The 16,421-nt window shown below is 41.8% G+C and overlaps 1 protein-coding gene across 1 annotated transcript; it reads left to right on the top strand.

Annotated features, from left to right (window-relative positions):
- Window positions 1-538: 538 nt before the first annotated feature.
- lrwd1 (leucine-rich repeats and WD repeat domain containing 1) lies at window positions 539-15,980 on the top strand. Its single transcript, XM_079507610.1, has 16 exons — window positions 539-695; window positions 3,094-3,183; window positions 4,040-4,274; window positions 4,862-4,981; window positions 5,345-5,491; window positions 5,614-5,709; window positions 5,835-6,260; window positions 7,134-7,266; window positions 7,970-8,076; window positions 8,838-9,048; window positions 9,323-9,395; window positions 9,559-9,699; window positions 11,383-11,486; window positions 11,675-11,836; window positions 12,366-12,475; window positions 15,269-15,980. The coding sequence occupies exons 2-16, from the start codon at window positions 3,104-3,106 to the stop codon at window positions 15,416-15,418; spliced, it is 2,295 nt and encodes a 764-aa protein (XP_079363736.1). The 5' UTR covers window positions 539-695; window positions 3,094-3,103; the 3' UTR covers window positions 15,419-15,980.
- Window positions 15,981-16,421: the final 441 nt, after the last annotated feature.

Below are 16,421 nucleotides of genomic sequence, written 5' to 3'. Positions count from 1 at the left end.
CTATGTTTGTAGCTATGGCCAAACTAGGGAATCTATGGCCAAACTAGGGGTCAAACTAGGGGGTTTTCATGATTCTGACCCCATTCCAAGCATTCGTTTTGCGGGGTGTAGATTGTTTAATTGGAAAAGGTCAAACAGACAGTATGTAAATTAATTAAATTATTTCAGTGTGATATTATCAATTAAATATCAAACAGATCAGAAAGTCTACATTTTTTAATTCAGTCTGACTAGAAACAGCTTAAACAATTGTAATACTCAATTGGCCTGGCCAATCAGCAGCAGCTTCTAGCAGCTTCTAGCAGTAGCTTCTAGCTTCTAGCTGCTGCTGATTGGCCAGGCCGTTTTTTTGTGGCCGGGCATCAAGTCTGCCTGAGAGTTCCCAGATGGGAGCAGGAGGGGGGAACCCAGTGTACTCTCTGCTGCCCCATCTGGCGGAGTCAGGTTACTGCGAGTCCGCGTCACCAGACTTTTTTTCCTTCTCAAGGGTGACTTTTATTGGATTTTATTTCGAAATCAGCTTACCGGAAGCCAACATCGACGCCGGAAACGGAAACACATTCGACGCATGCGCGCCGCGAATGGCGTTGAGTTTTCCCGGGAGAAAGCAATAGAAAGTAAAGCGTAGCCGCTACGCGTTGTTATTGTTTGTTGTTATACTTGTTTATAACTATCTTGTTTGTTGTGCACGCGTGGTGAGTAGTACTGCTCCTCCTAAATATATTCAAAATGATACAACATACACGTGTGGTTGAGTTAACGTGATGATTTTTATCTTGTTTTCCTTTGTCATCATAATGGGGAGGTGAAGATGGGAGTAAAGTTGAAACACTCCACGTTAGTTTAGCTTAATTACCTTCGATGTTTTGAGACGCTCCAGACTGCTTGTGTATGGTTTGTAGTACAATTATATTATGCAGTCTGTGTGTGGAGTTTTCATTCGTCAGTGTATCATAGATGTATTTCTCTACGAGAATTCAAGTCCCCTGACTCCCTTTCCCTATGTACACTGCAGAGACACCATTTCAGAATTAGCTCCGAACATGTACCAAAAAAATATTTGCCCCAATGTTAGAGAGGTTGCCTGAGTTCGTGTGCAATGTATTAGTCCGTAGTTTTCAATAAAGAAGTGTTTTAGTCTTGTAAGTGGCCGGTTCTGTCGGAAGTTCCCAATGGCGGTAGTGAGCAGGCGCGTCCCAAATCACGCTCAACGTAAACAGGGAGTAAACGAGGAGGGGAAATGGCGTTCGGCTACTCGGCCACTTACGAGCTATGCTTACGAGACTAAAACATTTCTTTATTGAAAACTACGGACTAACAAACTAACATTTGGGGCAAGAGGGTAAGCATATTTTGCATTTGTAGTACATGTTCAGAGCTAATTCTGAAATGGTGTCTGTGCCGGAGGAGTAGGCCCTTTAGGGACCCTCGGGTAACTTTTCTGTGGCGGTACCCTAGGGTCCCTGATCAGTTATTCCCCTCTCCATAGGACGCATATTTACATACTCTGTGCACGGAGAGCCGCGCCGCCGCTTGAGTGTTGGTGAGATGTTTCAAAGATGCATAACACAGCTATAGGAGACAACGGAAACGTGTGCGAAAGAGCGGTAATCAGAGTTGTCGTTGACTCGTTAAGTATTTTTAATCTTTTTTTAAAGTTTTGGCTTCTCTGAAATTCTCACTTCCCATGTCCCGCCTCCCACGACACAACAGCATTGTAAACATCCTGCATGTACGCGGTCGGCCAATCAGAGGCAGTAACTGCACGTGCAGCTAGCCAGTCTCGGTGCGGGAGGCGGTACAATGGGAAGTCAATAAGGAAGTCAAGGAAGAGAGAAGTTCAGCGAAGCAAAATTTCAAAAAAAGATAAAAAATACTTAACGGCAACTCCGATTTAATTTACTGCTCTTTCGCACACGTTTCCGTTGTCTCCTATAGCTGTGTTATGCATCTTTGAAACATCTCACCAACACTCAAGCGGCGGCGCGGCTCTCTGTGAACAGAGAGTATGTAAATCTGTGTCCTATGGAGAGTGGAATAACCGATCAGGGACCCTAGGGTACCGCCGTACAAAATGCAGAAAAGGTAACCGAGGGTGCCGAAAGGGACTAGGGGAGGAGGGGAGGAGTAGAGAAACGCATGTCCGAGACGAGAGTTTAAATCTTAGGCTACAGACACCGAGGCACAGAGGGAGCAGTTATAGTAATTAAGTAGCCTTGGATCAAGAAAGATTATGTATTTGATAGTCTGACTTTTACTTTCGTATACTGGTACATGCAATGTCAAAATAGTAAATTCATGATAGTTTTGATCCAAGGCTAGATAGGAAGCTTGTTTTTGTGGCTATTCGTAAGCAAAACATGCTGCTATGGTTACAAAAGTCAAGCACATTTGCATTGTAAATCATAATAAAATAATATAACATTAATATAACTAGCAATAATAACATTGTGATCAAATTGTGTAGTTCTTTTTACTGACAAAGGCTTCCCAGCCAAGCATTATTCAATTTAAACAGTGGTTCTCAAACGTGTTAAATAATTTCAAGGACCCCCATACTCTACGGTCCATTTGAATCTCTATTTGTACCGTAAATAGCAGGTCTATAGGTTAATAGCGTGGCACAAAGTGAATATGTGACTATGTGTTTGTATATCTGCTATTTTTGTATAGCCAACAAATGGTGGTTACACAGATGCTTTCCCAGTTAATGGGTTAACTAGAAAACATTTGTTTTGGATGAACTGCATCTCACTCACAATGAAAGGCCTAGGTGGCGCAGCAGACAATAATGCGGCAATGGGGGATAGTTGGATACATGTCCTACACACACTATTCATATTGTGATTTCACATGGAGGTGTTGAGGAAGGGAGGGAAAAATTTCCTTTTGAATAGATTAATCAAATCAACCCAGTCTATTTCATTAGCATTAATGCAGATTGTGGGTGTGAGCGTTGTTGGCTGGTGTGTTATGAGGCATTGGCTTGGCAGTCAGTTCATTATTCAGTCACAGAGAGTAAAGAGTAAAGACTAAAGAGTAATTACTTGAGAAGGGAGCTAGAACTGACATTGATTTCTTTGTCCTTTCCAGAGGTACCACAATGGAAAAAATAACTGAGAAACTGTTGCTGGAGAAAGGCACTCCAAAAACCAACAAACTGGAACAAATCAAAACACTGAAGTAAGTAATCTTTCTTTGAGTTGATTTTTTTTGAGGAATGTAGTTAGAAAAAATCAGGACTAAGGACTCTAAGTGAGATTGGTTTGCAAAGGTGGACTAACAAAGGTGTTAACAACTTAGGCTGTCTACTCAGTAGTACAAACATTAAGTCATTTTCAGAGGTGAAGGAGGAATTTGGTCTCTTCCACAAACTCATTCCAGTACTTACAATTAAGACACAATCTTTGATTAGGAAAAACATGTTTAGGTCTCACATAGATGAGATAGAACAATGCATCATCAACACCCAATCTATGTCAAAATTTACTTCTAATATTTATAAAACTCTTAATGGTAGAGTGACATCATCCTTCCAGCCTCTGAAAAGAATATGGGAAAAAGATTTAAATGTTGTTATTGGTCAGGAAACATGGACAACAATATTTGCAAAATATTCACTTACTCCTAGAATCCTGGAACATAATTACAAGTTAATTTTCAAAACATATTTAACCCCTGTTTGTCTAAACAAAATGTCCAGGGAGAACTCTCCCCTATGTAACAGATGTAAACTACATTTGGGTACCTACCCGCATATGTTCTGGTTTTGTCCAGAAATAAAACCTTTTTGGCAAATAATTCACGATCAAATGGAAAAAATCCTCAAGATAAAATTGAAGAAATCTCCTACAATATATATTATTGTATATTACTTTTTTTGAAGTAACTGTCTTGTAAGTCTGTGTTGTCTTTGTGTCTATGTTAAAAAAAAAAAAAAAAAAAAAGATGATTTAAAAAAAAAAAAATCAGGACTGCTTTCCACCTACATACCATATTTAAAAAGAGGACTGTTTACACCCACACTCTTTTTACGTAGTCTCTCTAGGCTTGGTCTGAAGTGCCAGGACTTGCCAGGGCCCCTGCTGGGTCGGCTCACCTCCCTGGAGCGATTGGACCTGTCGGGGAACTGCCTGAAGGAGCTGCCCCGGGGCCTGCTTCTTCCTGCACTGAGCTCTCTGGACCTGAGCAACAATGAGATGGAGGATGTCACCACGCTGGAATCACTCGTCAGCATGGAGGAGCTCAAAATGGAGGATAACCTGTATATCACCGTAAGGACTTAACCAGGGACCCCCTTAATGGCTTTAAGGGTCTTTTGTTTTTCTGCAAAGCAATATATGACATAACAATGCATATTGTACCTCATTTATGAATTTCAAAAAAATTAATCCTTTATCCCATTTAGGAGTGAGGCCGATTCTTGCTATATACTGTAGATAGCAACAAGAACCCCAAAAGGGGTTCCCTTCCTGACTGGGTTATTTAACCATAGAAATCACTGTACAGTTCTTGCAGACTTCCAAATGGATTATAAAAGGTGTCTTGCTATATGGACCTTGAGCAAAGAGCATCCAAGCAACAAAGTGTCCTCCATACTTAACTGTTTATATCATCAGCTGAAAAAGTTCAGGTTTCAAGCCCTTTTGCAGATTATTCCAAATTGATGAGGCAGCATAGCTAAAGGCAATTTAAGGCAGTCTTTGATTTGATAACTTTTTTAAAGTAAGCTCATCCAGGAAGCTTACCTTCCTGGCGAAGATGCACCTTTCGCCATTGCCTATGACTAATGCAGGCTAATTGGCTGTGTTGTGTAATTACTGTGAGTGTCTTGCTAAGTCAGTATACATATCTTCCTCAGGTGAATGACAATTATAAACTGATGGTGCTGCTGCCCAATCTGAGAATGTTCAATGCGAAAGATATCAGCACCACGGCCAACCACATGCGCTACGTTTACAGTGAGAACCTCCGGACCAGGGTATGGATTGCATTCCTTTTTCAGGCACAGTGGATTGAGATATGAAAAGGTCAAATCTATGGTAGAAATGATATGCATAATAAGATGGAAATGATACCAGTGCAGCACAATAAAATGTTAACAAAAACCAGTGAACAGCATTTAAGAATAATCAATCAATAATCAAACTTCTTGTCTTTATTGTTGCTTATTTTGAAAAGGAGATGGCAGACAGTCTAAAATGGAGGATATTTTACTGTTAGTAACTAAACCCTGGGTGTGGCGGTTTTTAACTGAATAATCATTCTACAATACAGATAGGGCTTGTAGTGTTTTTTTATTACATTTTTCTCTGTATATACAATCTTTGTTTTTGGTCGACAGATAATTGCAGTGTGGGGGTCAAACTTCTCCCTCCCAGATCCCCCCACCAAAGAGAAAATGGCTGCCTTAGAAAGAGACTTCATCAAGACAGCACGTCTGCAGGTTAAATTTGGCCCCAACTCCATCAGCGACTACACCAGATGGAGGGTATTGAACCATCATACTATAACAGACACCATCATCAACTATGGGCCTTAAAACCACCACGTATAGTTGTGCAGGATTCATTGTGGCCTCTGTAGCAGTTGTTGACTTGTTGTGGTTTCCAGGTGGAGAGGATAGCTAAGGAGTACCTCCGCTCTTTGACAGAGCCAAAAGAACAAGATGAAGACACTGGGGAAGCTACTGACACAAAAAAGCACTGTGTAAGATTCCAATAGACACCTTATTTTACCATGTCAGTTTGGATCGGTTGCTTATTTCTGAACTGTGTGGGGGAATTTATTTTGGGATGTTTTTCTGATTGGCAGCATTTATTGTGTCCCAACAGAGCATGGCTACTCCGGTCAAAAGGAAGGCGTCAACTGGGGCAGCTACCAACAATGTGAGTTTGACGCCCAGAAAGATAACCAGAACAGATCCCCAATCGCTGCTGGCTGAGGCCAGCCCTCGCAAGTCCAGCCGTTTGCAGCTCACCCCAGAGAGCCAAAGTACCGGAGCCCCCACAACCAGGGGGAGGGGTGCAGCCCGCAAAGCAGTGCAAGCCCCTCTCACCCCCAAAGCAGTGCAAGCCCCTCTCACCCCAAAAGAAGTGCAAGCCCCTCTTACCCCCAGGGGAAGTTCGAAAAAGCAACAACCCGAAGAGCGCCAACAGCAGGCTAAAGACCGTGTAATGGAGGTCGACAAAGACGTTCAGGCCACTGTGTTGCAGACAGATGTTGCATCACCCAGAAAACAGAGTTGTCGCAAGATGGAGGTACTAATTGTTACAATTACTTGTCCTTATGTGTTATGATATGTATATACAGTAGTATACTCGCAGCAACAAGGTCCTTGGCTAGTGTCTGTCAGCCCAGCGTGGGTTCACTTTTCTCTGGTTTTCACCCACATTACTTCAGACTAGAGTTCTCAACGGGCCTGAAAATTAAGGCCCGGCCCTAACTGATTAGGCCGAGGCCCGGCCTGGTCTGGTTTAGGCCGAATTTGAGAAATCTTCACAGAGTAAAAGTGAAACGCCAGTCAGCGCACCATCTTCATAATAGATAAATACACAGACGGAACAGAACAATTTTTTTTAGAATTATGAAAAAGTTCAATATATATTCTTTTCATGGAGCCCGGCCCGGCCCTACTGATTATTAGCATACATTTTAGGCCCGGCCCTAAAACGTCGGGTCGGACCTGGTCGGGTTCTGGCAGAGTTTGAGAACTCGCATTCAGACGCATGCATTTTGGGACTCCTAGCAGTGCTCTTGACCAAAGAGACTGGCCATAGCACTGGTCCTCAGGCACCAGAGAGTGGCTGCCTGTGTGTAAATGCACAGTTAAATTGTAGCACATTATACACCAGAGAACATCAATCCATTCTAATGGGTAGTTCCAGTTATTGTTTTTAAGGATGGTGGTCAATTAATTTGTATTTCATTTTAGCTAGTTTTAAGTACAGCGTACCAAGGATGTAAATGCTTTGGGGGGTCTGATACAGGCAGGATTTCATCTTCCATTCCTAAACCTTAAAACTTTTAACTTTTAACTGTGCATTATCTCTGGGCCATCCCTTTCGTGTTTCTTGTCTCACATTTTACAACCAACCCCCCCGCCTCCCCCAACCATGCGTATCTCCACCTAGGAGCGGCTGAGTCTGAAGCCCATCCACGTCCTGCAGTGCCATGGTAAGCAGGACAGTCGTGAGGACTTCACCACCCAGCTGTGGGCCTGTGCTTTCCAGCCTTCGCTGGGCCAGGATTCCTCTACTGCCACCGGTGAGCAGCACTCACACTTTTGCAGCGTTTGAATGAGTCAGATCAGTGTTTCAGCCTCAGACACCCATTCCTATGCAAATCAGATCGTTGTTTATTTGCTTTTAATCACTCACACCCCATTGACCGGAGTTTCCCAGGGTTCTACACTCCTTTTTTCCCTCTATGCTGAATAGCTAAGCCGAAATTAGCCAGTCTACAAGCTCAATGAGTGTCAAATGCAACACATTGCAAGTTTGTAGATCTGCTATTTTCGCAAAATCTTTGACCCAGAATAGGGAAGCATGGGTTCATGTGGAGTTGTGGACAACATATGTCAACCACAAGGGGGCAGTGTATCATTCCTAGGCACTGGCAGCACCATCTGCTCTCACATTGTCACTAAAGTGGGAATAAGCTAGCCTTGGTTCCATTGCGAAGTGACATTTTCAGATCCGCAGAACGCAGCAAATCAGACTGGAACCCAGGCTAGGAATAAGCTCCTTTGCACTGAAGCTGCTGTATTTTTGGTTTTATGGTTCTGGTGTGCATTTGTCTCAATATCTTTTTTAATATCGTGAATGCTGAATATGTGACATTTCTTAGGAATTTGTATTCATTGCATGTAGAAATGAGCTAAATCTAGTACAAAGCCTTTCTTGCGAGTTAAAATGTGTTTGTAGTTTGTACATGTTCTAATGAGCAACTCTCTCCTGTGTTGTATCAGGTGACGCTGGAGGCAGCCGCCTGGTGGCCACCTGTGGAGGCGACACCGTTTGCCTGATTGACTGTGAAACAGGCCTGGTGATGAAGAAGTATAAAGTCCCGGGGGAGGTGCGTGATCATTTTATAAAGCCTAACACCTGATTTATAACACCTTAGCTGCACGCTGGTGTCTGACCATGCCCACGTATTGAACTAGACCAGGCTGACTATCGGCAGACCAATCTGGGAACCCATTGACAAAACAAAGGGAAAACAGTGCGAGTCGGCAGACAGACTGAGACTAAGGTCACATTTCCCACCTAATACTTCGGTAGACTCGATGCGAATGGGCGGAGAAGTTGGGATTCTTGCATATTTCATTTGCTGCGTTTGCCTTCACACTGCGCTGTATAACCGCAGCATTTGGAAACGCAGCAGGGACCTTTATCAATGTGTTCAATTCATAAACTACATAGTGAAATGTATATGTCGACAATGTTCAGCAGGATTCGTTTTGATCGCAGTAAAGCTTTCTGGTGTGAAAACTAAGGCCGGTTAAACACAGAAAGCAGTATATTTGTAGGGGCTTTTAGCAATGTGGTCTGGCCCTGGTCTACCATGTGACCAGAGCACAGATAGGGCTAATCAAGCCTGGTTAAACACAGGTATTCTCTGCTGCTCCACTTACGGCAAACCACAGCTACACTTCATACGTTATTATTTAGCTCTTCCCATGCTAACACCAGTCTAAGTAGAGTTCATCCCAGGTGGAGCAGGATGGCTAACAATAAGCCAATCTTAGATTTATATTGACTGCTTTAACTGGAACATTTGTGTTTTGAGGCTCAAATGAGTTTGGAAATGTAATTGGTTGTTATTTTATGTCCCAGGAGTTGTTCTCTTTGGCCTGGTCCACGGTGCTGATGTCCAGGGAGGGTGGTGGAGTGGTGCGTCCCTGCAGCATCCTAGCGGTGGCTGGGAAGAGAGGCCTGGTCAAACTGATCCATCCCAGGGCCAACGTGGCCTACGGGGAGTTCAGAGCCAGCCGCAAGGCCCTGTCTGTCCTTCACTTCAGCCCTCGACAGGGCAACTTCCTCTTCAGTTAGTAACTCTGCTTCCTCTTATAAGAATGATCATAACAGTAATGATATGATGACTTTATAGGCAAGCCTAAACTGCAATATCTTTAAATGTTCTCATAAGACATGCTTATATATTTGGCTTTGTGTATTTTCTTAATCTGATTGGTAAAGCGGTTAAAACATTTTTTAAGTAACCCATTTTACCTAATGTTGTTGTATATATTCTTTTATTTTAGTATATTTTTTCTTCTTGTTTTGTTGTCTCATTTTGCCCTTTCTGCCCTGTCCTATAGCGGGATCATATGATCATAAAATAGTGCTGTGGGACATCGGGGGAGTGGACAGCCAATACAACTACAAAGTCATGTGAGTCAGTTAACTGTTTTGACCCGTCTTCGAAAGTTTGCTTACCGGTATACGATTCACTTTGATAATTGGACAGAAGCGTGCTGTGGCTTTCAATGGTAGACAAGCCTTCTTTTTAATATGAAGTCATTTTTTAACCTTGCCGTATCCTTCTCCCGCCCAGTCAGCTTCTGGTGTTGGAGACCACCGCAACCCCTTTGCATATCTGCCTACCTCCCAACTCACCCACTACACATCTCCTGTCTGCCTGTGAGGACGGCCTGTTCTGCTACAACATCCAGCTCGACAAGAACACCATGAAGAGGTGAGGGTTGTGGGCCATGTGCGCTATTTTCTGATGTGGCAGGTGTGTCATCATAGGTTAATTTTAAAACAAAAGGTATACATTTTTAAGAAAAGAGCAGCTGCTGTACACAAATTCACAACAACACAGCGTGATGTGATGCATTGTGAGCTTGTGCATCCGCTATTTTCATTGTACACTGAAGTATAAATCAGTCTTAAGTGGTTAACTAAATGTTTTATAGTATAAATAAATACACACATACATCAGGATAGTGTACCGTATTAAGATATGCATAGAACAAAATAAACAAGGATTGAAGTTTGACCTGCAATTCTGTGGGGGTTTTTTCTCCAGAATATTTAGTCTTAGTCTTTTGAATAACACACCATTTAGTCTTAGTCCTATTTAGTCTTAGGTAACCAGTATACCTAACCTATAACACAATACAAACACAACAGGTCTTACAAATCATTAGTCCAATTGTCTCTTGCAATGTGCAACGTCTTCTTCTGAAGATATCAGATCTGATAACTATTTTCCCCATCAAAGCAAATTAAATTAAATTAAGCACACATGAAAAAGCTTTTTACTGTTTGTGTTTACTTACAATAAATTACTGTTTTTGGAAACCAAAAGATGTTGAGAATGGAGCAGAACATACTGTAGTACATTTTATGGGGGACCTTGAATACAAAGTACTATTTATAGTAGGCCTACAATCTTGGATTGAGTTTCACATTGTTTCTTCAGGAACAATATTTCTAGTTATTATTATTATTATTATTATTACCTGTGCTTGCTACTGGATCTGCTCCTGCTGTCAGTTCCTCTCTGCTGGCTTATTATCCAGGCTAGGTCTCTGCCTCCTCCCCATCTGTCTCATTCTCAGTCTCAAGCAACTCTATGGTCTCAATTTGCTCTGCATCTTCATCCCCTGGCGTTGTTTTTCTTTAACTACATTATCAGCTTGTTCGACTCTATCTTTTCTCTTAAACAGTTGAGCTATTGTTCGTTGCATTGCCATTTTGCTTAAATTATTTGTTTAATCGCATTCTTCTGAGTGGCTTCTCATTCAACAAAAGTTGCCGGCGTTATTTTCATTTACCGGTAGTTTCCTGTGCTTTTTATTTTTTTCGTTCTAAACCAATCAGAACTAAGTATTTCAGCCAACCAGAAACTGTTTTGAACGTTGGTGGAATTTAATTAGTCGTAGAGCCCGCATGCACGCATATCTTAGGCAGATGAACGTCCGTTTCCGTATCCACTCTATACCGGATTTTCAACCTGCAAAGTGAACTGGTACTCCCTGCACATTGACGGAAGTCATGCGAGCCGAAGGGAGAGAAACACTCTCCTCTCTCCAGTCTGTGCGTATGGTGCGGTGGTGGATTAATATCAACGGATCGCATCGCTGACTGACATAAACACACCGTTACAATTCAGAAGCACTTCATTAAGAAAACTCTACTATAACACTTGTGTGTTAATCTGCCCGATTCTGACATTAGTATATAATGTTTTGATTGTTTTCCTCTTGGACATGCGTTTGTGGGCACAGTGGCAGGTTATTTAGTATTTTGATAGCTCTGGTGCACTCCGGGGGGTCAGGTCTTACCGGGTCAGAGCTCCGGACCGTCCCGGCCCACTTTCACCCCTGCTTTTAACACTGCTGCAATCACTTGTCACCCCCCCCCCCTTTAGATCTGCAGAGATGGAGATTACCTTCCCTATATATAAGCAAGAGGACAAGGACCACAACTACCACACCATTGACAGCCTGCGATTTCTCACTGATGACATTCTGGGTAAGTTAACCTAATTACTCTTAGAATAATGCCTTATTTGAAAGTGAATGTTGTTTACGTTCACAATAAATAAAATTAACAAAATAAACCAGCCTAGTGCAGCTCGACCCTATTAACATACTAGTAAATACTAAAGTACAATATGTAACACTTTTAAGTGCTAAACTCTCTCCCTTCCCCACGTCTAGCTTCCAAGTGTTACATGCAGAGTTCCATCTACTTGTGGAGCTGGAGCAAGACCCAGGCCCAGCGGCATAACAAGAGGACCACAGAGGTGTGTGCTGTGGTGCTGGCTGAGCTGCAGTGGGCCAACACGGAGATTCCTTACCTGGCCCTGAACACCTGTCCAAGTGAGTCCGCCTCCACAACTTCAATTCCATCAAAGTTTCTGCTAACAGTAACAGAACAATATGGCAGGCCAGAAGACTTACATTGTAACAATTACTAACTTTCATTGTAACGGCATAGATATTTTACATTGTAACTCTTGACACAACACTATTCAAGACTCAAATTAATTCATTGGTAGTTAATAGATGTAATGATGAAAAATAAATCATGCATATAAGACATAACTAAGGATTCTGAAAACGTTAAATATGATTTAGTTTGGACTCTGGCCCACATCATTAGCACACAAGGAGGAGACACATCTGTCCGTTCGTTTCATTTTTGTATTATATAATTGTTCAGGCAGATAAATGATGTTGAGATTAATATCTCATTTGAACTGAAGTAGTTCATGAATGAGTTACTAAATGAATGCTATGTGAAGCACTGTCAATGTCACAGAATTAGCATGCCTATGAAAATGTACTTGATAGAAGTTATTACTGAGAGAGAAAATAATGTGTGTGCGTGTACTCCTTTGTGCCATAGGAGAGGCCGTTGTAGTTTGTGGTGATGACAAAGGACAACTGTGGACCTATCATGTCACAAACCTCCTCAAAGCCAACATCCAGAGTGGGAGTCCCATTGATGCCACTGAGGTGAGCTCTACCACACCATTGACCAAGCTGCTGTGTTTGTGGGCGTGAGAAACTAGTTTTCCTCATCTAAAATAAATGCATAAATACATCAAAGTACTGTCAAATGTACGGCATAAAACACATTTCATTACCAAAATAATTTCTTGTAAAACACATTGAATTAGAAATACCTTTGGCTGGCTGCTGGCTGGCTGCTACCTTTCTAGACTCTTGACAATAGACATGAAACTGGTGTGCAAAATGTCCACCAGATGGTGCTCATTTCACATGAGTGAGCCAGGCAGCCATGGCAAAACCCTTACCTGAGTTTTTTTCTAGCTAAACCTGGACATGCTGACTTGTGATTCAAACCATCCGTTACAAGAAATGATGATGTGGGTCTGACCACGTGAGACTAATATAAGCCAGTTAACAGGCTAAAGCTTAATTTATATTGTGTAAGACAACCCACGTGAGGCCCATTTTTGGGCTCATGGGACTTAATTTGGAATGTCTCACAGGCAGTGAGCCACTTGGCTCATAACCTCCTGAAATTTCTAGCAGCAGGTTGAGTGTACATGCCCATTGCCCAGAGCTATGAGCCTTAGATTGTTTTACTTACTTTACTTAGGTCTTTTATATTCCTTTCGGAACATAGGCCATTGATTAATCGTTTCCACCCTCGTCTGTCTTACGCCATCCTCTCCAGCTGTTTTCCCGTCAGTCCCTTCTGTTTGACATCTAGCTCTGTGCTCCTTCTCCAGGTGGTTTTGGGTCTCCCTCTGCTCCGTTTTTCTAGTGGGGTTCCATGTTAATGCCTGATATAGATCGTTTTATACAGTATAAAATATGTTGTATAATTGTATATGTCCAGACGTGTTCAACTTCAAATCACACCAATAGTCAGGAATATACTCATGCAGAGCATGAGATATGTAAATCTACAAATACTATAGGTCAGGTCAACATAGAGCACTTGCTGGTAAGACATGTGCATAAGGTTATAAACAATTCCTACACTGTTGGTACATTTCAAATATATAGAAACTTTCAAGGGAGAATATTCTAAGAATAATATAAAAAGAATATACCTGTAACCCAGTTTACAAGTAGGAGGGAAACCCTCATTAATGCCACTCCAAAGACTCCAAACCCTCATTAAAAGACTCCATTTAATGAGATCAGTGCAGATGTGCAAAAAATCTTTTTCAGTCTTGGGATTTGTTTTGGCTTTAAGCCCTGTACACTGTCACTTCCTGTTTCACCCTGAAGAATTGAAACATTTATCTGCGATCTGTAATAATAACAAACAGTGTGAACTTATAGCACTGTGCAGGCTGTTTTTATTGAACCTTGGTAATTGAGCGACCGGTGTTTGAGTCCCAGGGCCGAGAGCATATTTCAGGAACTCGGGATCTGAACAGCACCAAATTTGAATGGCATGTTACTATAAGTGTTGGGCTTAAGTTGTATATGTTCATCCGTGGGACTCTCTCTCTCTCTCAAGCAAATGCGATTATGCATGCGATGCGAAACTTAATATATACGAAAACTCACATTCAAGTAGTTTTTCCTCGGAGACCGTAAGCACTATAGTTAAAAAACTTGGGAGGGGAGATTCATAATAATTACTAAAATGTATTAACTTATAATTATTAATAATAATTATATCGGTCAGCCTCATTGTGGCGCTATAACAGCCCACTTTACGTTTTGGCTTATAACTCTTGAACCGTAGGTCGTAAAATTATTTGATTTCCCTGGATTCCTTGGGTCATGAATCATCTCCCCATATAGGCCACGCCCATTTCCGTCAGGATAGATTTTTCGCCATTTAGAATTTTCTCCAAAACACACTTTTTGCTGCTCCTCCTACAAATCTCACAAAAATCGGTACACATGATCTCCGGACCTATTTGATTAAAACCCCACAGGCAGAATTTTGGTAGTCCGTATCATTCGGCCGTAATCGTTGTCCGTTAGTGGGAGGGGCCTATTTTACAAAAAATCACACCCGTGTGAACTGAGTGGTGCGAGGTCTTATATAGCCTGATCAGCTGTGGTCTGACGTAATGTCCATAGCAACCATGCTAATTTTTTTGGGTACAAACACGGGTACACGGGTACAAAGCCAGTTGTTGGAGTGGTTTGCACCACTCAAAAATGACATCATGTCATGAACAGTATGTCCAATCCATCCCAAATGTGAATCGCATGGGTGGTTTAATCAACCAAGAGCCAAAATCAATTCCATTTTCATCCATAGGGGGTGCCGCAAATGCGAAAAATGTTTGTTGCAGATTTTTTTTTTTGGGGGGGATAAATCCCCTCCAAATTACTTAAACTTACACATGATCACAGGGGTGATGTGACATTGTAATTGGCTAGCAAAATGTGTAGGAGGGGCCTATATAAGCTATTGCAGCAACCATTTTTCTGGTTTCTGATTGTTAGAACTTCATTGTTTACTATGTGTGGGTAGATGGGTTTCTGCGGGAAAAGCAAGTTTGTTCTTTCTGCCCTTCGGTTTCAGTTTAGCTTTGCTTTTGTCAAGTTACTAAAATGGACAAAAGTACTGATAAAAGGCAATGTTTTTATTGAAATTAAATTACCTAACAAATCTAGGCCAATGAATGAATGTCACTGAAGTGTGATTTTGGAACCTCCGAGAGTGGGGGGCGCGGTTTTGGATTCCAGTGGCTCTCTGGGGTTGGGTTTGCCAACCGCTCCCGTAGGTCCCCAAATCACGTGTCACTGAATCTTCTTTCCATGCAATTTGATTGGCTACTAATAATTAGCTACTTTTGTTCCCAGGTGTTGAAGTGGCCGTCCCCAGTGCTAACAGACAGGGGTCCCGTGGAGGGCCCCACGATCAACAACGTAGCCATGGATCCTGACCTGCGCTACCTGGTGGCCCTGACTGACAAGAACATGGTGGTTGTGTGGAAGAGAGCAAATCCCTGATGAAACATTTAGCATCTTTGGCCCCATACTTCCCCATATAGTGGAGCTTGTCCTGTTCCTTGTGTAGGGAAAGGCGCATGACGGCCTACCCATTGACTTAGAAGCATCAAAAGGCCCCAAAATGTTTATTTTTATTTTATTATCTTAAACTTTGTTCCTTCTTCAGGGGAATTTGTCGTGAGATAATCAGATTAAAACAGATTACAGATTCTGTTGTGTTACAAAACAGGTTTTCATTCAGGGTTTTTTATTTATTTAACCCTTCTACTGTGGCCTGTGTGGTTCCACTTGATCCGTTATGGACTTATGATGACATCTGTTGTACCAGTGCTACAGCAGTCTGCTAGCAGTGCAGGTTGGAACATTTCCAGTCACAGATGAGCCAGCATTTTCCTGTAGTGAATACTTGGATAAGATATGAAGTTTTGAACATCCTCAAAACAATGTTTTACCATATTGGGGTATTACTTTGTTTCATATGTTGTTGTGTAAATAGTTAGTTAGTTTTGTACTTTCGCAGATGCACATGTTTTAAATTGAGTTAATAAATCAATGTGCTTACCTTTGACTACTGTTCTGTTCTTCTGACTAGGCTTGATCGCCGTCATCCAGGTTGGATTCCAAATTACATTTCATATAAAATGTACTGTATGTGTGCAAGTAAACAATATAGGGGATTTTTTGTAGTACAATACTGGGTGGGTACTACTACTGAATGAGTAGAAATAATCCTTTAAGGTGTGTGTGATCGGTTATTTTGGCTGGATCAGTCAATTGTGTTTTGTTTATGTGCCAGTATTTAGCTGACCTTAAAGCAGAAAATCGGCTACAGCTAGTTCTACTAGTTATACCGGTGAATAATCATAAAAGCAGGAAGCAGTTTGCATAATTGTATTGTGTACTTACATGACCCATAACTAAAAAAATACATCACATGGATGCACCTGGGACGTATCCTCAGTGATGTATCCTGAGGTCAACAGGGTTTCGGGTCTACCAACAT

Source organism: Electrona antarctica, assembly GCF_951216825.1.
Source record: "Electrona antarctica genome assembly, chromosome: 8".
Classification (NCBI taxonomy): Eukaryota; Metazoa; Chordata; class Actinopteri; order Myctophiformes; family Myctophidae; genus Electrona; species Electrona antarctica.
The sequence above is the reverse complement of the archived record's forward strand: the minus strand, read 5'-3'. Positions and strand labels throughout refer to the sequence as shown.

Excerpts from the sequence above, each read along its gene's own strand:
- lrwd1 (XM_079507610.1), top strand. The coding sequence starts at position 3,104 with ATGGAAAAAATAACTGAGAAACTGTTGCTGGAGAAAGGCACTCCAAAA. Across the intron at positions 7,267-7,969 it reads GGATTCCTCTACTGCCACCG|GTGACGCTGGAGGCAGCCGC; the intron begins GTGAGCAGCACT and ends GTGTTGTATCAG. Across the intron at positions 11,837-12,365 it reads GGCCCTGAACACCTGTCCAA|GAGAGGCCGTTGTAGTTTGT; the intron begins GTGAGTCCGCCT and ends TTTGTGCCATAG.